At 37.0% G+C, this 21,082-nt stretch overlaps 1 protein-coding gene across 1 annotated transcript in view; it reads left to right on the top strand.

Annotated features, from left to right (window-relative positions):
- SPATA48 (spermatogenesis associated 48) overlaps window positions 1–21,082 on the top strand; it is a 94,556-nt gene that overhangs the window by 35,846 nt on the left and 37,628 nt on the right. The window contains exon 4 of the mRNA XM_004708168.3: window positions 17,092–17,230. Coding sequence (XP_004708225.3) covers window positions 17,092–17,230 — 139 coding nt within the window. The remainder of the gene's footprint in view (window positions 1–17,091; window positions 17,231–21,082) is intronic.

The raw sequence follows: 21,082 nt of genomic DNA, 5'->3' as shown, positions 1-21,082 counted from the left end.
CCTCCTCAGCACACATTGATGTTCCTTGACCCTGCTCCACCCCACTCAGCCAAACCTCTATCTTAGCATGCTAGCCTCTGCGTGTCATGCATGTTTAGCAGACTGTGTGGGCAGCACTGTTTTTCCTCTTTTCTTTCTTCTTTGTCTGGTGTCCCTCCCCCATCCACTCCCCTCGCCTGCATGCAGCTATGTGCACACACTAACACTTCCAAAGGATCACGATTACCCATACATTTCTTTATCATTTATTTATTTGCTTCTTTTTGTACTATTACTTTATTATTATTACTTTCTTTTTTCATTTTCTCTCTTCTTTTTTTCCATGCAGACCCACCTTCCAGTGGATCCACATGCCTCTAAGGCACATTACAGACAGCCAAGAATATAATCACAGATATAGGCACATCCACTGAAATAAAGTGTGTTTGTCTGTTTTTTAACTAGATTTTCTTTTCCTTTTCTCACAGGAGTACAAATGTCATAGCAACAAAACTGCATAATCCACACCTAAACCAAGGCTATATCTTTTTGGTTTTATTTCTCTTCTCTGCCTTTTTATATTTTTCCTTCCATTTTCATGCCTTTTTTCTACTTTTGTCTGTCTCTACTTTTGCTTCCATTCTTTCTTTTAACTCTTTAATTTTCTTCTTAGTTTATACTTATATATACATAAATCTTCACATGTAATTATTTGCTTACACTTTTCTCCTGCCTGTCCCACATCTCTTTCCTTTTCCTCAGAAAATATACTTCCCCAATACCAATGAATTCTTATTACCCCTCTTAAAATATATTTCCCCATTATTTTTTAATAAACTTCTTGATCTATTATTATTACTACTATTATTTTAGTCTCTATTCTCCCTCAACTCACATTCTCCACTTACCTATCTCCCTGTCTTTTCACAGTTTCATCACAATATATTTTGCACCTCCTATTATACCTTTCCCACATAACTCAAAATAAAGATCCAACTACCCCAACATAACGTATCATGATTCCACAGAAACAGCAGTCAATGACAGGGCACCCCACAAAATTAAAAAAAAACAACCATAAACAACCCAAATCACCTAAGCTCAATGGAACACTATGAAAAAGTGGAGTTCCTAGAAATAGAATGAAAAAGTGTGGTTTATATGCTCCTTTAGGATAAGAGGAAATTGCTTATGAGAACAATGGAAGGAATTAAAACGCTAGAAAACAAGCATCAAAAGAATTGCCAGAAAATAAAATATAGGGTAATAAAATTAGACTTGGTAAAAGGCCTGAATAGTAGAATAGAACAAAAGGAAAATGGAATAAGTGAACTCAAAGACAATTACTCTGAGTACAACTCATGAGAGAAGCAATCAACAAAAAAGTAAAGAAATTGAGAATTATGTGCAACAGTATCGAGACACAACCTATATCTCATCAGCCTCCTGGAACAAAAAGAAACAAAAGAACCTCTAGAGAAAAGAGCACGAGAAATCATGGAAGAAAAGTTTCTCATTGTGGCCAAGGGAGGAGAAAATAACTACCCAAAAAGCTTAGAGAACTCAAAACAGGATAGATCTCAAAAGAAAAACAGTATGACACATTGAAGTAAAAATCTCAAATTTCAAGGGAAAGGAAAGAATCCTGAGGTCATCTTGGGAAAAACAAAACCATCACCTATAAAGGAAAAACAATGAAGATAAACTCAGACTTCTCAGTAGAAATTATGCAGGCAAGAAGCTAAAGTCATGACAGATATTAGATACTGAAAGAAAAAATATCTGCCAACCAAGAATCCTATATCCAGTAAAATGATCTCTCAAATATGAGAGAAAAATAAAGATATTTCCAGACAATAAATAAAATTAAAAGAATTTGAAAAAGCAAGACCAGCATTACCAAAGAAATATAAATGAGATCACCATGGACATATTATCAACAACAGCAAACAACTCTGAGAGCTGCATACAAGACAACAACAACCAATCTATCAAAATGAAGCAAAAAATCCCACATATATCAATAACAACATGATTGTGTGACGATGGATTAAATGCACCAATCAAGAGACAGAGAAAATAAGAAGAATGTATGAGAAACTAGACTTATCTCTATTCTGCCTACAAGAAACACATTTTAAAATCAAAGACAAACATAGACAAAATCAAAGGATAAAGAAATGTGTACAAAGCCAAGGGCAATCATAAAAACAGGAGTGGCACTATTAGTCTCTGATAAAATAGACTTTAAGACAAACAACAAAATGAGAGACAAGAATAAACATTACACAGTGATTAGCAGAACACTAGAACAAGAAGACATGACCATAGTAAACATATGCTCCCAATTAAAGAACCTCCAATTACTTCAATCAAACCTTCCCAGAATTGAAGAGAAAAATACAAATCTCTACAGTAATAATAGCAAGCACTCATAGACCATTCTCAAGGAAAGACAGATGATCAGGAAAGAAGCTCTATAAAGAAACCAAAGAACTGAACAACACAATCAACCAGCTTCACCTCTTAGACATGTACAGAGCACTCCACGCAGTATAAATTCTTCTTAGACGTATACAAAACAAGAGCACATAAATTCTTCTGCAGCATACATGGTAAATACTCTAATATAAACCAAATATTGTCACATAGCAATTTTAATAAATTCTTAGTCTATGAGATCCTTCAATTTATTTTCTCTGAGAGTAGGCAATAAAATGAACGTGAGGTCAAACACATGAATATTGAACAACACATTACTTTAAAAAACCCTGGGAAATAGATCAAATAAGGAAATTAAGAAATTCTTTGAAATAAACAATAATAACATACATTTGGGACATAGCAAAAGAAATACTGAGGGTAATTTAAAACAATCAATGCACACTTGAAAAAAGAGGAGAAATCTAAAACCAACACCATAACATTTTTTTCTTTTTCTTTATTAAATACTTTTATTGGGGACCCTTACATCTCCCATCACAATCCATACATTCATCCATTGTGTCAAGCACATTTGTACATATGCTGCCATCATCATTTCCAAAGCATTTTCTTTCTACTTGAGCCCTTGATATCAGCTCCTCATTTTTCCACCTTCCTTTCCCTGCCATCCATCCCTCCCTCATGAACCCTTGATAAGTTATAGATTATTAGTTTTATATCTTACATCATCCTCTGTCATCCTTCACCCCATTTTAGGTTGTTCATCCCTCTGGGAAGGGTTATTTGTAGATCCTTGTGATCGATTTCCCTTTTCTCCCCACACCTTCAGCTTATCCTCTTGGTATCTATAATCTCATTGTTGGCCCTGAGGGGGTTATCAACCCTGGATTCCCTGTGTTGTGGGCTCTTATCTGTAGCAGTGTGCATGTTCTGGTCCAATCTGATTTGTAAGGTAGAATTGAAGTCATGATAGTGTGTGGGAGGGGGAGCATTAAAGAATTAGAGGAAAGTTGTGTGTTTCTTGGTGCTATAATGCACTCTGACTGGATGATCTCTTCCTTGTGACCCTTCTGTGAGGGGATGTCCAGTTGTCTACAGATGGGTATTGGTCCTCTGTTCCCCACCCCCACCCCCATTCATACTTTCAACAACCAGATCAAGAGCAACAATAAGAAAAAAATCATGAAGATTAGAGTAGAGATAAATTAAGTGGAAAAGAGAGAAACAATGAAAACAAAATTAACAAGACAAGAAGCTGGTTCTTTGAAACGATTAACACAATTGACAAACTGCTTCCAAACTTAAAGGAAAAGACAGAAGATGCAAATATCTAGATTTAGAAATGAAAAAGGTGATATCACCGCATTTCATAATTAAATAAGAATAACAACACACTATTACTAAAGACTGTTGAATAATTCAACATTCTTGAAAATTCAAGTTTGATAATCTAGAAGAAATGAATATGTACTGAGAAATCATCATTTATACAAATTAACACCAATAGATGTATAAAACAACTGAAGCTATTAGCAAAAAGAAGAAATAGAGAAGGTAACCAAGAAACTTCCAACCAAGAAAAGCTGAGGATCAGATAGTTTCACAGGGTAACTCTATCAAGTATTCAGTGAAGAGCTCTTATCAATTCTACACAGATTATTCTAGAATATAGAAAGGGCAGAAAATTCCCCAAATTATCGTATGAACCTTCAATATCCCTGATTTTAAAACCACACAAAGACAGAAAACTACAAGCCAATATCTTTCATGTACATAGAAGCAAAATTTTCCAACTAAATCCTGGCCTATAGAATCCACCAGCTTATTTTTAAAAATCACCATGATCAAGTTGGTTTCATGCAGGGATGAAAAGATGGTTCAATATTTGAAAAATAATCAATGTAATCCACCATGTAATCAAGAGGAAGAATAAAAGCCACATGATCGTATCAATAGATTTTAAGGGGTATTTGACAATATCCAACACTCATTTATGATAATAAAAGAAAAATAAACTCAACAAAATAGGAATATTTTATATATATATATATATGGGAAATTTCTCAACATTGTATGGAAAACCAATGGCCAGCATAACATTCAATGAGAAAAAAACGTTTTCCACTGAGACCAGAAACTAAAGAAGGATAGCACATATCATCATTCTTATTCTACTTCATGCTAGATGGTTTAGCCAGAACTATTAGACAACAAAAATAAGTTTAAAAAGTGAACTCAAGATGGATCAGAGATCTAAATGTAACCACCAGAGCTATATGAATGAATCATCAGTGAGACAATTGTAACAAGTGTAAGGGCCCTATTTCAGACTATACATATGTTACCAAATATAATAAAGGAAGTATGCACAGGAGAAGACAAAATACATGACTGGAACCTACTAAAAATAAGACATATACTCACCCAAAGATTTTATCAAAAAAGTAAAATGAGAGTCCCCAGTTGAGGAAAAAATGTTAGCATCACTATGGACAAGGGACTAATTACTAAATTCTATGGCATTCATAACTCCTCATTAAATACAACAAATAATCCAAAGAAAAAGTGGGCAGAGACATGAACAGACTGTTCACCAAAAATGGTATCCAAATGGTTAATAAACACATGAAAATATGCTGATAATCACTTATTATCTGAAAGATGTAAATCAAAACAATGATGAGATGTATCACTTTATAGCTACAATGATACTTAATACAATCAACTATTATGACTTATGATGACCCAACAGTACAACTGTCCTTGTGGGTTTCTGAGAATGTAACTCTTTATGGTAGTAGAAAGCCCATCTATCTCTTGAAGAACTGCTGGTGCTTTTGGTTCACAGCCCCCTATGTAACCACTAAGCCACCATTGTGGGCACCCAATGCAAAACAAAAATAAAAACCCAGAAATCAAATGTGGAGAGGGTATGGATAGATCAGAACTTTAATATACTGCTGTGGGCTTTTAAACATACCACCTGTTTAATAATACACCAGTTACATAATCTGCTGTAATTTTGAGAGGATTACTAGCGAAGGGGTGGAGTCTAGTCTGTCAATCGGATTATAGCCAATGAGGCTTCTGTGTAAAGCCACCTCCTGAGAATTCTGTGAAATCCTGTATTCCTTCTTGGAGGCGGGAGACACTATCTCTCTCTGCTTACTCCTCGGGAGACACTCTACTGACAAGACACATGGCACTATGCCCTGGGAGATGGAGAAGCCACATGGACCTACCCTGATGCAACCAGACCTCTGGAGCTGGAGAAGCCACGTAGAGACCCCTGCCAGCACTGAGATGCTTACAATGCCACTGGATCTACAAGACTTCCAACCCACTGGTCTGTGATCCTCCTGCAGTCGGCATCATTGCATGTATTTCATGAGTCTAAAGAGGACTTTATAGATTGGTATCGGGCATATGGGCTAATATTGGATTATGGACTTGATCTGGACTGGGCTGGGGTGTTTCCTCAATATTCAGTTGCTCTTGTATGTAAACTTCTTTCTTATATAGATATGAGTGTCTATGAATTTGTTTTTCTAATCTACCCAAACTAACAAACCACCCGTTGTAGAAAGTCAGGTGATGCTACCTAAAACAACTGGAAATAGAAATATCATACAACAGTACCTCTGCTGAGTATATACCACATGAAGAGACATATGGTCTCCCTTGATCATAGCAGCTTAGTACACGTAGCAAGAAACTGGGACATCCCAAATGCCCATCAATGGATAAAGAAACTCTGATACATACATACTGGATACTATAAATCCCCCCAAAACAATGTTGACACCATGAAGCACCTCATGATACGAATGAACCTAAAAATCATTATGCTGAGTGAACTTAGTTAATCACAAAATGGCAAATATTGTATGATGCCACCAGTCTAAGGATAAGGACCAAGGCAAAGGCAGATCCGTTTTCTGGTTGTGTGATATTCTAATCCAGTTTCCTAAGCAAAAGGGTAGTGTGCCTGCTGAATGTTCATAATCCATACATCACTTCTTTATTTGTATATTTTAAAAATTACATTGACAGTGGAAGCCTCATCTCAGCTGGGGTCAGTTTCTCAAGTTTCAGGGAGAGGGAGAAGACCAATCAGTTCCTGCAGTATAACATTGTTCTATTACTATTGTTGTTAGGTACCATCAAGTCAGCTCCCACCCATTCAACAGCAGGAAAAACTGCAAGTACTTGTGCCATCCTTGCAATGGTTCCTATGCCGGAGGCCATTGATAGAACCATTGTGTCAATCCTTTTCCTTGAAGGTCATCCTCTTTTTCACTGGCCCATTCACTTTACCAGGCATGCTGTCCTTCTCCCAGGACTGGTCTCTCTTGACAATATGCTCAAAGTATGTGAGACAAAGTCTTACCATCTTAGCCTCTACGGAGAACTCTGGCCTTACTTCTTCCAACACAGATTGATTTATTCTTTTAGCTGCCATGACACTTTCAATAGTTTTCATGAGACTACAATTCAAATACATGAATTCTTCTTTAATCTTCTCTTATTCGGTGTTCTATTTTCAAATGCATATGGGGCAATGGAGAATAACATGGTTTGGGTCAGGTGCACCGTGGTCCAGATGTGAGGATTTTGACCTTCTTTACACTTAGTTGTAATCCATACTGAAGGCTGTAACTCTTGATCTTAAGCAGGTGCTTCAATTTATATAATTTCCAAGTCCCAGGTTGTTAATAAGCATTCCTCCAATCCTGATGCCACATTATGTTTCATATAATCTAGCTTCTCTAATGATTTGTTCAGCATACAGATTGAACAAGTCTGGTGGGATGATGCATACCTCTCTTGATTTTAAAGTATATAGTATGCCCTTGTTCTGTTTGCACAACTGCTTATTTATCCAAGTACAAGTTCCTCATGAGCCCAATGTAGTGTTCTGTAATTCCCATTTTCTCAAGGTTATCCATAGTTTATTATGGTCCACACAGTCAAATGCCTTTGTATAATGAATAAAACAGAAGTAAGCATCTTTCTGGTAGTCTCTGCTTTGAGCCAAGAACCATCTAACATCAGCAATGACATTCCTTGTTCCATGCCTCTTCTGAATCTGGGCTGAATGTCAGGGAGGTCACTGTCAAATATACTACTGCAACCATTGTTAGATGATCTTACGCAAAATTTTACTTGCCTTCAATATCAATGATATTGCTCTATAATTTAGCATTCTGTTGGATTATTTTCTTTGGAATGGGTACAAATATGGATCTCTTCTAGTCAGTTGGCAAGTAGGTGTCTTTCAAATTTCCTGACACAGATGAGTGAGTGCTTCCAGTGCTTCATCAGCTTGCTGGAATATTTCAGTGGGTAGTGCATCAATTCCTGTAGCCTTGTTTTTAACTGATGCATTCCTTGTTTGAACTCCTTTCTTTAGCACAATTGGTCCTTGCTCATATGCTACCTCATGAAATGGTGGATTGTGGACTAGTTATTTTTGGTAGAGCAACTCTGTTTATTCTATCCTCTCTTTATGCTCCCTGAATCATTCAATATTTTGCCTATAGAATCTTTCAAGATTGCAACTCAAGGTTAGAATTTTTCTTGAGTTCTTTCAGTTTAAGATTCACTGAGCATGTTGCTTCCTTTTTGATTTTCTAATTCTAGGTCTTTGCGTATTCCATTATAATATTTGACTTTGTCTTCTCTAGTTGCCCTTTGAAAATTTCTATTCATCTCTTTAATTTCATCTTTTCTTCAATTTGCTTTAGCTACTCTATGATTAAGAGCAAGTTTCAGAGTCTCTTTTGACATCCACTTTAATCTTTTCTTTCACTCCTGTCTTAATTCCTTTTTGCTTTCTTCATAAATGGTCTTGAAGTCCTCCCACAGTTCATCAGGTCTTCTGTCATTAGGATTCAGCGCACCAATTCTGTTCTTGAGATGTTTTCAAAATTCAGATGGGACAGTCTCAAGGTTAGATTTGACTCTCTTGGACTTGTTTTAATTTTCTTAGCCTTTATCCTAAACATACATAGGAGTAACTGATGGCTGTTGCACAGTTGGCCCCTGGTCTAGTTTTAGCTGCTAATACTGAGCTTCTCCATTGTGTCTTCCCACGGATGTACTCAATTCTCACAATTTGATTTCTGTGTATTCAATCTGGGGAAGTCCATGTGTAGAGTGTCCAGGTATTCATGTTATTTAAAAAAGGTATTTGCTATGAGTACATTGTTGGTTTTGCAAAATTCTATCATGCGATCTCCAGTTTCGTTTCTATCACCAAGTACTTTTCCTCTTTGTTTCCAACTTTTGCATTCCAATCACCAATAATTATCAATGCATCTTGAGTGCATGTTTGATCAATTTCCATCTGACATTATTGGTAGAACTCTTCAATTTCTTCATTGTCGCCAATATTCTACTTCCTTCTTTAGGCTTTCTATATCTGACTGCTTCTAAGCTGTGCAATAAGGTTTTCAACAGCTTCTTCTTCCAAAGTGGGCAATCGAGTGAGCCTTAATGGAAATTCAAGTTCAGAAGTGGTGGGTTGGGGGCATGTTTATTTTTAAGAAGGTGATTTCACTTCTGTTGGTGGGTAAACCAGGTGGGGAAATCTGCAAGCTGGAAAAATTCATAATGTTTTTTATATAGACAGACACCCAATGGGGGATTATGCGCAGTACTATGTTCCTAATATGGCATGCTTGACTGAGTTTCTATGCAGTGTGCTACAAAGAACCAGGAAATTAGATTCTATTCTTTGAAGTGTCGAACACCTTTGATAGGCCACACTATTTGGACACCGCACTAAGTTAACTCCACTTTACCTTAAACACGCCTGTAGCAGATTTAAAGTACTGAAATATGTCTTTGAATTTGACTGACATGTCAGTGTGAGAAGAAGCAGATGACTACTTTCCAAAGGTTATGAATATGGATGTCATTGGACTTTGGTTCAGATCTCTTTCTTTGGTTTTCCGAATACATGACAATTTAAGATTACCATATATTTTCTATGTTTGTACTTTTTTTGATATTTTTGATGACATATCTTAATCTAACAGGAATAGTTCTGCCTTTGTGAATGTATGCTATTGAAAGTTTTGCCGATCTCCCACCTTCAATGTTTACATAGTGTCCAGCCACGTAATTTGTTAATCTGCAAAAATCAACATTCTGGAATTTAAGTATAAAAAGCTGTCTTATACTTTCTTTTTCTTTTTATATTCTATACCATTAGCTAAGTAAGTGATACCAACAATAGAATTATCATTGAGATGATTTAGATGTTTCCCCACAAAATGATAATGTCTTCAAAGTGGACCAGGGACATATATAAACCATTAATAAATGAATGTATTTTTACCTCATACTTAAACATAACTGTAATTTACCAATGGCTTTTCCCTGCATGGGTTTGGTAAGAACATGGAGGAAGGTACTGGTCAGAATCACTAGTGAAGAATTGCAAACAAGATTGCCTGAAGTGGCATTCTGCTGTATAAAAAAATGGGCCCTCTGAGAAGCAGGAGGAGAGATCTCATTACCAGCAAGAGTTAGGAATGGAGTGTGTCTTCTGAACCAGAGTATTTGGAAGTGAAACTCTTGGATCCATAAGACAACAGTACCATCAGAAGAGCAGCAGCAGAACCAGAGGATGGAACAAAGTGATGGACTTCCCAAACCATGGTGCAACTTAAGTTGAATGTTTTTGTGCAAGAGGCTGGTTTTCAGAGTGGGGTGCCTCTGGGCACCAAATTGGGGAAGTTGGACTTGCTGACCCACAGAGCTTGAGCTGAATGCCTTTATGTTATGGTTTACAGCAGTGTGGTATGCCCCTTTGGGAATTTATTAGCAGAATTGAAACTTAGTAACATGTCCTGGTCAACAACTACCTTGAGAATTTCTCACTGACATTACATATTATTAACTTCTTTTATAAGACCTTTAATCATGAATTTTGTCTGTGAATTTCTGTGTAGTCATAGCAATGGGTATCATAAACTAGAGAGATAAATTATACATTTTAATCAAGGCAGTGCAAGTCTTAAAGACTTGTCTTTAAAAGAGCAACCATCTAAGTGGGGTGTCAGCTAAGTCCACACAGAAGAAGCACACTAGCCTGCATGATCTAAGGACTATACATTTTAAAAATCCAACTCTGGAAGAGGGAAGAGTATTAGAACTTGAATTCTAAGCATCCAGTTTGCAGATTCTATGGATGACAGTGAAAGCCCCAAATCAATGTACAGGGTCCCCATGTGGATTTTTCCCCTAGAGAATCCCCATTGATCATTGACCAAAAACATCAACAGCCTTGCTATTAGACAGAGGACATTGAAAAGACGATTAATGCATTTGTTGTCAGGTTAAAATTGAACAACTTATTAGTTTTCCTTTTAGGTCCATTTCATATTTGCCTAGCTTTATTATTTTTTTTGCTTTCTTTTCAATTGAGATTTTTCTGCTTTATTTTGTTATTGTTTTGGGTGTTTTTTTAATGTTTATATGAACTTCAAGATAGGTAAATCTATAGACATAATACGTGGATTAATAGTTTCTTAAGGTTATGGTAGGGGAAGATGGAAGGAAATAAGGAACTAATAATGAGTACAACTAAGAAAAAGTTTTAAATTGATTGTGATGATGATTGTTCAACTCTTTAATAATGTTTAAACCATTGACTTGTATGAAAAATGAAATATGTTAATGAAACTATTATAGTTTTAAAACATGAAAAATAAAATTCAAGCTCTAGCTTACACCACAAAAGCAAGAAAAGGAAGGCAGAGAAAGTGCTAATAAGGAAAATTAATTTACTCATTCATCAAATATTATCTATTATTTGCTTATATTGAAGACTCTCAGATACACCCGTGAGTACAACAGAGCACCATCTCTGCTCTACCATTGTCATTGTACTGGTAGAAAAAAGGTGGGGGGAAAAGCTTATGTTAGTAGGTTGTTGAAGTATTTGGAAAAAGTGAAAAGATAGAGTGAGGGAATGAGGAACTAGGCGTGCCAGGGTCTGTGGAGTTAGGCGATGTGTTCAGCTGAGTTTTCCAGAGAAGCAAATCCAGTGACCCATGCACATTTACATGTATTGAAAGAGATTTATATTAAGAAATGGCTCATGCCATTGTGGAAGTGGATAAATCCAGTCTGGTTCAAGTCCATGGGTCAGATGTAAGCTAAAAGTTTCTTTTAACTCTCATAGCTGCAGTGGCCAACCACAGGAGACAGGAAGATGAAGCAGGAAGACCACAGCCTTGTGAATGTAGGGCTGAAAAAATGTCCAAGGCCCAAAGTCTACTAATGGCTCCTGGGATCAGCAGTGGATAACAGGAGGTCCAGAGCCAGATGCAGGATCCAGCTACAGCAGTAGAAGTGAGCTAGCTTCCACACAGTATCTGTCTCTAGTAAAAGTTTTTTAAAAAACCAACAACCATAGTTCCATGGGGGGAAAAAGAGTAGATCACATCATGAATGCAAACTCCCTCAATTCTATCAAGGCTATAACCAAATTAAGGAGGAGATACTCTGTTCTTCCCAGAACTGCTTGGCTGCTTCGCAGAAGCTGCACCATGGAGTTGACCACATTGTGTTAGACCACATCATAGGAAATGCATGGCCCGCTCAAGTTGACACAAGTTAGAAACATCCTTGAAAAATGAGATTTGAGCAGAAGCTTTGGGTAAGTGAGGGAATTGCCCAGCTGGTATCTGGGATAACTATATTCCAAACAGAGGAGATTTAGAACAAAATCATTTAAATTCCAGGGCTTTTATTCACAGTGGTTAAAGTTCTCAGTTGAAAATGAGGCAAGCAGTTTTTGAACACTTCCGTCCACTCCACAGGAAATATTTGGCAGCTTACTATAGTAACAATTTACAACCTAGGAAATCCTATAGAGAACTTCTACCCTGTCCTATAGGGTTGATTCAATCAAAATCAACTCAGTAGCAATGGGTTTTGTTTGTTTGTTTTTTATTCTCAGTGAAGTAAAGATTTAGCAGGGATGTGATAAGACCAGACTTATATATCAATTTAATAATTATTGCTACTTTGTTGAGAGAACAGATTGATTTGGGGCAGAAGCTGGGACACTAATTAGGAGGTTATTTTCTAACAATCCTGGATATAGATAATAGCTGTTTTGCAGGACGGCTGTGGTAGAGGAAGTGGTACAAGTTATTGACTCTGGATACATTTTGAAGTTCAGATCAACACTGAGCTACTTGAATAGAAATAAAGGGAAGTCAAGAATTCATGGTAGAGAGTCTTATGGACCATTGCCCTGGGGCTTAATGGTCTTCTGTTAATATTGTCTTTGATTGTCCCCTGGTAAAATGTTTAAGCCCTCTTGACAGAGGGATATTGGGCCAATGTAAGCTAACTCCCTAGAACAGTAACAGAATTATTCACATGTATATAACCAATACTTTTGTGACTGAAAGCTACTTAAAAAAACTCAAAAAAGACTATCATAAATTAACAAGGAAGTTTGGAAAGGGATCGAAAGGCAGAAAAACTAACAAATAAAAAGCATAGATCCAGAAATGGGCTTTGGGCTCATACTAAATTCTAGCTTCAAGTTATGAACAATTAGTTCTTACATTATGACCTTCAGAAAGGGAACACAGAAAATATGGGTGCTATAGCAAAATGTGGTGAAGAAATTAGATGGGGCCTGGCTATCAGATAAAAAAGAATCAGGTCTTTAAGGCTTGTCTCCAAACAAGCAGCCATCCAAAAGATGTCAACTAAGTCCACATAGAAGAAGTACACCATCATACATCACTGAACGATTGTAAATCATATACAGTAATCCAAAGTCAAAGGCGGAATTAGTATCAGAGCCTAAACTGTGAGAATCGTGTTTGCAGAAGGCCATGAATGACAGTGGGAACCGAAGATGCATTTGTGGTAACTACAAAGGAAATATGGCTCCAGTGATCTCCCTCTCTCCATAATGGAGGGATGGGAGGAAAGTGGTTACTAAACCGAGTGCATTGGAGAGATAAATAAAGAAGATCAAAGGGATAAGCCTGACTTGAAAAGTTAAAACTTTGTTAGTTGATCCCCCCTTTGATGCATGCTAGAGCTAGACCTGATATTCAACATTTTCTGTAATTTTGTTTTGTTTTTTGTTTGTTCATACTAGGGTTTATCTCATAGGTGTTATGTCAGTGGGGTCACTCTCTTGAAATTGTGTTACATGTCTTTCTGTTTTTTTGGTCTATGTAATATTTCAAAAGTGCCCTCACTAAGGTATCAGGGAATTATAATGAAAAGAATACAAATATGTCATAGAACTTAAGAGCCTCCAAGCTTTCTGATCTGCAGTTTTTAGGTCTGGAAACTATAAAACCTCTAAATGCCTCCCTAGTTTTGAGTTCAATTTATTATAAGGACAGAATATTGTAATCTTACTTTGATATCTATCAGAAAAAAATTATTCTGTGGTTTTATTGGAAATGGTTAATACATTGGTTAAAGTGAAAATATTTATTCAAAATAGAGCATGATATATACTTAATAGTCTTAAAAACAAAGATAAGGATTTTTAGAGAAAAACTTGTACAATGCCATGGGAAATTCCATAAAGTAATTCAGAGTCTCAAAAGTTGAAGTGTCTTTAAGCTTTGATCTAACTCTCTGGTGTATTCCTTAGTGCAATGCTGGTCAATGTATATATTAGAAAACTGTTATTTAAGACTTTGCTACAATTAAAAATATTTCATTAAATTTAGTATTCCTTTAACCTGTTTCTGCCTAGTTAATTTTGAATCATGGAAATATTATGTGTATCAGAGAATAATGAATGTGTGAATTCAAAATGCACACAGACCAATCTCTATGATATATATCTTTACCAAGACATATTTTTTTTAATCCTCATAACACTCTTTTGCGGTAAATATTTACATATTAATCCCTATCCATTTTTCATCTTTAGCAACCATAATGTATTAGTCTAGGTACTTTGGAGAAACAAATCCACGGCGACTCATGTATAAGAGAGAGTTTTATGTAAAGAAAAGGTGCATCACGAAAACATCCCAACCCAATGCTGCCCAAGCCCACAAGTCCAACATTAACCCATTTACCCAACACCAGTCCACAAAGTCCTTCACCTCACAAAACAGAGGCAATAATGCCGACTGCAGGAGGAAAGCTGAGTCAGTGAACGTGTAAGCATCTCAGCACTGGCAGGGGTCTCCACACGGCTGCTCCAGCACCCAGGTCTGCATCGGGATAGGTCCATGCGGCTTCTCCTTGGGGATGTCTTGTAGAAGTCCATCTTGCAAGCTGAAGCAGGGAACTGCTAAGGCAGCTGCACCCGATACAACCATCACAAAACAAGAGACCCGAGAACTCGAAAGGCGAGGCTTCACCACCCATTTATCCCTCCGCCTTTCAACCAGCCCCACATGTGATTATCGGCCAGGCTGGCACAATTAACTAACTCAATCCACCCCTTGCCATCCTGGCACCTGTATATAATTCTCAGCTTCACAATTGAAATGAACACCCATAACTTAACCCTATAATCCTGTGAGTTTTTTCCCCTACCTTTGAAAGTTTGTAAGCCAACTGCTTCATGCCTTTATCTCCCCCAATTTTAGTTATCCAATTTTATACTGCCCGCTTATATCAACCCAGTTCTCTGAGTGCTTCAAATAGAATAAATATTTGTTGAAAAATGTGAGTAGCTGAGCGTTCTATATACATTGACTTTAGGTAGAAATAGGATTTTTTTGGAAATTATAGTTTCCAAAAAAATTTATAGATTTGCCTTAGCACCAAATTTTAACAGGGCAAGAGCAGGGGATAACTTTTGGTATCCATAAGGTGGGAAATTTGACCATTAACTGATCTATTTGTCCAGGGCAGGATCTGTATTGAGAGTTGGTTGTTTTATGCATTTATTCAGAATAAAATTTAAATATATCACACTGTGTCTGACATGCATATCTGTCAAAAAGAACTCCAAATAGAGAGAAGTGCCTTTGGATTAAAATTTTCATATATAGGAATTGAATAGTTGGTTCGTTATTTAATCACTGGATTGTGTTGGTATAGAACAGTGGGGAAATTGCTGACCCATCAAAGGCAATAATTTGTCAATAGCTGTGTGACACTTAGCAAATGAATCCAGTTTTCTAAACTGTAATTTCTTTATTAGAATACCAATCACACTTGCTTGCTGTGACAGTCAAGTGAAATATTTGTAAACCTTAATGTATATCAGCTTATATATTAGTTAAGTCACCACAAATTTAATAGCTTAAAACAATAGTCACTTATTGTCACACTGTGCCGTCTAACAGTAGATTCTCTGCTCATGGTCTGAAATCAAAGAATCAGTCCAGGCTTGGTTCTCATCTTCCAAGTTCACTCTGTTAATTGCAACTGTAGAACTCATAAGTTGTATTTCTTTAAGAAAAGCAAAACACCTGCTCTTTTCTGTCTCTTCTTGTTTTTTTTCTATTTAGATAAGATGCCCTAAAGATTATCTCCCTACTGCTAAACTCAAGTTAACTGGCTAGGAATCTTCATTATATGTGAAAATTCTCATATAATGACTGCTGACCCCTACACCCACATGTAGCATAATCATGGGAGAGATATTGAATATATTCACAGCTCCCATCCATCCATACTCAAATAGACTGAATTATATTAGTGTGTCCATTAGAATGTGGGTATCATGTGGACTTTGTAGAATTCTACCTGCCATGTTGTTGTGTTTGGTGCTATCAATTCAGTTCCAGTTCATAGTGACCCTACGTACAACAGAGTGAAATAATCTCTGTTTGGTCCTATGCCACCTTCATAGTCATTTTGAGTCAGCCCCTTATTTCAACCATTGTGTCAGTCCTTCTCATCGATGACCTTCCTCTTTTTGTTGACCCTTTATTTTACCAACCAGAATATATTTCTCCAGGTACTTGCCTTTACTGATAACATATCCAAAGTACTTGAGACAAAGTCTCACCTGCTTGCCTTCTAAGAAGAATTCTAGCTATACTTCTTCCAAGGCAGATTTGTTTGTTCTGGAAGTCCATGGTTCTTTAAATCTTCTTTGCCCGCACCGTATTTCAAATGTCAGTACCCATTCTCCTTCAGTCTTCCTTACGCATTGCCCAGCTTTCACAGGCATTCCAGATGATGAAAAACACTGAGACTTGGGTTGGGCACACATTAGTCCTCACAGTGACATCTTTACTCTTTAGCACTTTTCTCTATCATATTTATCTATTATTAAGATTTTCTGTTTTCTTTTTCTTAATAATATCTTTTAAAGATCAGACGTTTCTAACTTTAAAAAAATAATTTTATTGGGGGCTTGTACAACTTTTATCACAAGCCATACATACATCCATTTTGTCAAACACATTTGTACATCCATTGCCATCATCATTCTCAAAACATTTGCTTTCTACTTGTGCCCCTGGTATCACCTCCTCATTTTTCCCATCGCTCCTCTCTCCCCCACCCCTCATGAACCCTTGATAATTATAAATTATTATTGATTTGTAATTGTTCGATTATTTGATTGCTGTTTCGATTAACTTGATTCTGCTTCCAAGTAAAATGTTTACCATATTATATGATATTACTATGAACCATGTCAATTAAATATATCATTTAAATAAAACATTATTCTTTGATATTTCATAGAGCTTATGAAAATGTTCCTTGGGACAAAATGCTACCACCAAAAATTGACCCAGGAGAAACTACAGTGGAAAAAGCCGCTGACCTTGTATCACAGAATTTTACATTGAAAAGATATGAAGGATTACCAGCAATAACTCAGGTCAGTGAACATTCCTAAGTAACAACTTATATTTTTGTTACTGAACTGCACCCCAAAACTTTGTTTAGTCACACCAAAACTTATTTTTAGCATATATATAAATACATACACACACATATATACATAGAGAATCGAGGCATTCACATATATGATGGTAAGTAAAAAATATTACTACAAATATATAGAAACTTAATAAATGTATCAAAATTTGAAGCTAAGCCATTGTTTCTTGACTTATTTCCATGCAGGTCTATACATTTCTGAAGGTGGTATTTCAATTTTTCCAACCCTTGCCTGAAAAACATTGTGTTCTTTGATTTACACCACATCAAAGTGACAGTTTTGGAGTCTTCAAGGAACTTGAATTGGGTTCCTTTTAAATATTCTTTGAATTTGGCAAACGAAAGGAAGTCTAGAGAGACAATATCTGAAAGGGCTTTACGGTAGATGGGGTACGTTTCCCAGTGAGATTTTCATAGGACATTTCTTGTCATCCCCAAAGAATGAGCAGGTGCATGGCCATGATGGAAAAAAAATTCCTTGATGAAAATTTCCTGGCCGTTTTCTCATCAATGCCATTTTCAGTTCAGGAAAACAAGCAGCAATCAAGCTCAGAAGCAACAGAACCCACATGGAGGAAGGACACCAGCCTGTGTGACCATGAAATGTAGAAGGGACCAGGTATCAGGCATCAAAGAACAAAAAATCATATCAGTGGGTGCCCACCTTCCCGATATGATTGCTGAAGACAAATGTGTGTGTAAGCAAATGTGGTGAAGAAAGCTGATGGTGCCCAGCTATCAAAAGATATAGTGTGTGGGGTTTTAAAGGTTTGAAGGTAAACAAACAGCCATCTAGCTCAAGCAACAAAGCCCACATGGAAGAAGCACACCAGCCTGTGTGACCACGAGGTGTCAAAGGGATTAGGTATCAGGCATCAAAGAACAAAAAAATCTTATCTTTGTGAATGAGGGGGAGTGCAGAGTTAAGACCCAAAGCCTATCTGTAGGCAACTGGACATCCCCTTCCAGAAGGGTCACAGGGAGGAGATGAGCCAGTCAGTGTGCAGTGTAGCAATGATGAAACATACAACTTTCCTCTAGTTCTTAAATGCTTCCTCACCACCCACTATCATGATCCCAATTCTACCTTACAAATATGGCTAGACCAGAGGATGTACACTGGTACAGATAGGAACTGGAAACACAGGGAATCCAGGACAGATGAACCCCTCAGGACCAGTGGTGAGAGTAGTGATACCAGGAGGGTGGAGGGAAGGTGGGTTAGAAAGGGGGAACCAATTACAAGGATCTACATATGACCTCCTCCTTGGGGGATGGACAACAGAAAAGTGCGTGAAGGGATATGTCAGACAGTGTAAGATATGACAAAATATTAATAATTTATAAGTTATCAAGGGTTCATGAGGGAGGGAGGAGTGGGGAGGGAGGAGAAAAATGAGTGAATACCAGGGGTTCAAGTAGAAAACAAATGTTTTGAGAATGATGAGGGCAACAAATGAACAAAAGTGCTTGACACAATTGATGTATGTATGTATTGTAATAAGAGTTATACGAGTCCCCAATAAAATGATTTTTTTTAAAAATGGAAAGAAACCCCATAAGAGGGGACTATAACTCAGCATTGATTCAATGGCAGTGAGTTTGAATTTGTTTCAGAGTTCTATACCGAAGTATCCCCTCAATAAACTCACTCTTACTGTTCAAACCTAAAAAACAAAACCAACTTCTCCATAAGCCTCTATCATTATCCTTTGTCCTGTGAGGAAATCTATCAAGATTACACCTTTAGAATCCTAAAAAAAAAATAGTCATCATAACCTTCTGAACTGATGACTCTCCCTTGAATTTAATTCTGCTTAGCTAGGATCTTTTTTTACTTTTAAAGACAACCTGAAGATGCACACTGCTACAGATAAGAGCCCACAGCACAGGGACTCCAGGCTAGATAAACCCCTCAGGGCCAACAAGCAGAGTTAGAGATATCAGGATTAGGGGAGGGTGGGGAGAGGAGGGAGGAACCTTTCCCAAGGATCGATCTAGAACCCCCTCCCAGGGGGACAAATAGAGGAAAAGTGAGTGAGGGGTGACGAAGGACAATGTAAGATATGGAAAAAATAATAACTTGTCAAGAGTTTGTGAGGGAGGGTGTGTGGGCGGGCAGGAGAGAGAAGGGGAAGAAATGGAGAGCGGATACCAGGGGCTCAAGTGGGAAGAGCAGGCTTTGAAAATGATGATGGGCATGTGTGCAAATGTGCTTGACACCCTGGAGGAATGTGTGGATTGTGATAAGAGACGTAAGAGCCTCCAATAAAAGTATTATTTAAAAAATGTTTTAAGAGTCTAAGGCATGTATATTACTGGGAGAACTTGTCTGCAGCCAGCCACTGAGCAGAGAGACATATTTTAACACATCTTGTTTGGAATAAGCCCATGCATGTAATCATGGTTATAATAGTTTTATTTGTCATCCTATATCTGTAATAATGAAATTCATTGATGATTGTGAATATACTAATATCACATTGAAAATGTGCATTAACTATTTAAGGCTATATGTTTCTCAAAAGTAATTGAACAGCTTATCATTGAGTACATAGTGGAAACGACTGTGTTTATTTTTAAAATTATAGCAGTAAATAATGATGACAAGGGAAATGATTCCACCAGAGAACTTGTACATTGAATAGTTCTTGAAATTAAATATAGGATTTAGCCTTACAGTTTTCAAACCAAAATGAGAATTCCATATCTCTTATTATGTAACAGAATGATTCATACCATGTGCTGAGGTAATGTGGCCATTCATTTCACCACTGAACATCTAGAGTTCTAGATGATTCTGGAGTATTATATTGCCAGTGCAGGACTAATAGAGTCACTATGAATTGGAGTCAATGCAATGACAGTGAATAGAATCAACACTTCAGCCAGAATTCTTTTTCTGACATTTCAATCTCTTCTTCTTAGTTCCACTGATTAAAACACACCATTAAAATAATAATGAAGTCCATATTCTTGACATACATAGTCCCAATCTTCCATTATTTGCCCACAGCCTTCTCTCTCCCAATATTTCTTCTCCTTCTTCTTCTTCTTCTTCTTCTTCTTCTTCTTCTTCTTCTTCTTCTTCTTCTTCTTCTTCTTCTTCTACTCTGCTCTCCAATACTACCTCTTACAATGTACGCTATCCTATCTCTGCTGAAATCTCAAATCAAGTGTGCCAGGTGTTTCTTTAGTTCTCATCTTTGAAAATAATTGCATCACTTCCTGTAGCTTCAGTAGCCTTCAGGCTTCATTTTAGACCTTACTTTTGACCACCGGACACTAGATTAGATGTCCCTGCTATGTGCTTGCAAAGCACCTTCTATTTCTATGGATTTTCATTTTCACTCTCATCTCCTTGCCCCTCCACCTCTCCCTCCTCCTCCATTTTCCCCCTCTCTCTTTCTCTCAGCTCTATGTGTCCATTTAGGAACATTGGTGGCATATAGGTTATGTATTGGACTGCTAAGCACAGCGTCAGCAATTTGAAACCACCAGCTGCTATGAGAGAGAGAGATGAGACTTTATATTTCCATAAAGAGTTATGGTTTCAGAAACTCACAGGGGCAATTCTACTCTGTTCTATAGGTTCACTATGAGTCAGAATCGACTCAATCCACTTTTTGGTTTTGTTTTATGTATCTACTTAGCAGTCTGGATAAATCCTTTAATTACTTTGCATAATGAAATTTCTGGTCTTATACATAAACAAGTTATATTGAAATTCAGTTCTAAACCAGACCTTTAATCAAAACATAGGCCCAAAGTGTAAAGAAAGTTATATTTT

Source organism: Echinops telfairi, unplaced genomic scaffold (assembly GCF_000313985.2).
Source record: "Echinops telfairi isolate 266 unplaced genomic scaffold, ASM31398v2 ScPeMD7_7;HRSCAF=31, whole genome shotgun sequence".
In the NCBI taxonomy this organism is placed as follows: domain Eukaryota; kingdom Metazoa; phylum Chordata; class Mammalia; order Afrosoricida; family Tenrecidae; genus Echinops; species Echinops telfairi.
Note: the sequence above shows the minus strand (reverse complement) of the source record. Positions and strands in the feature narration are given on the sequence as shown.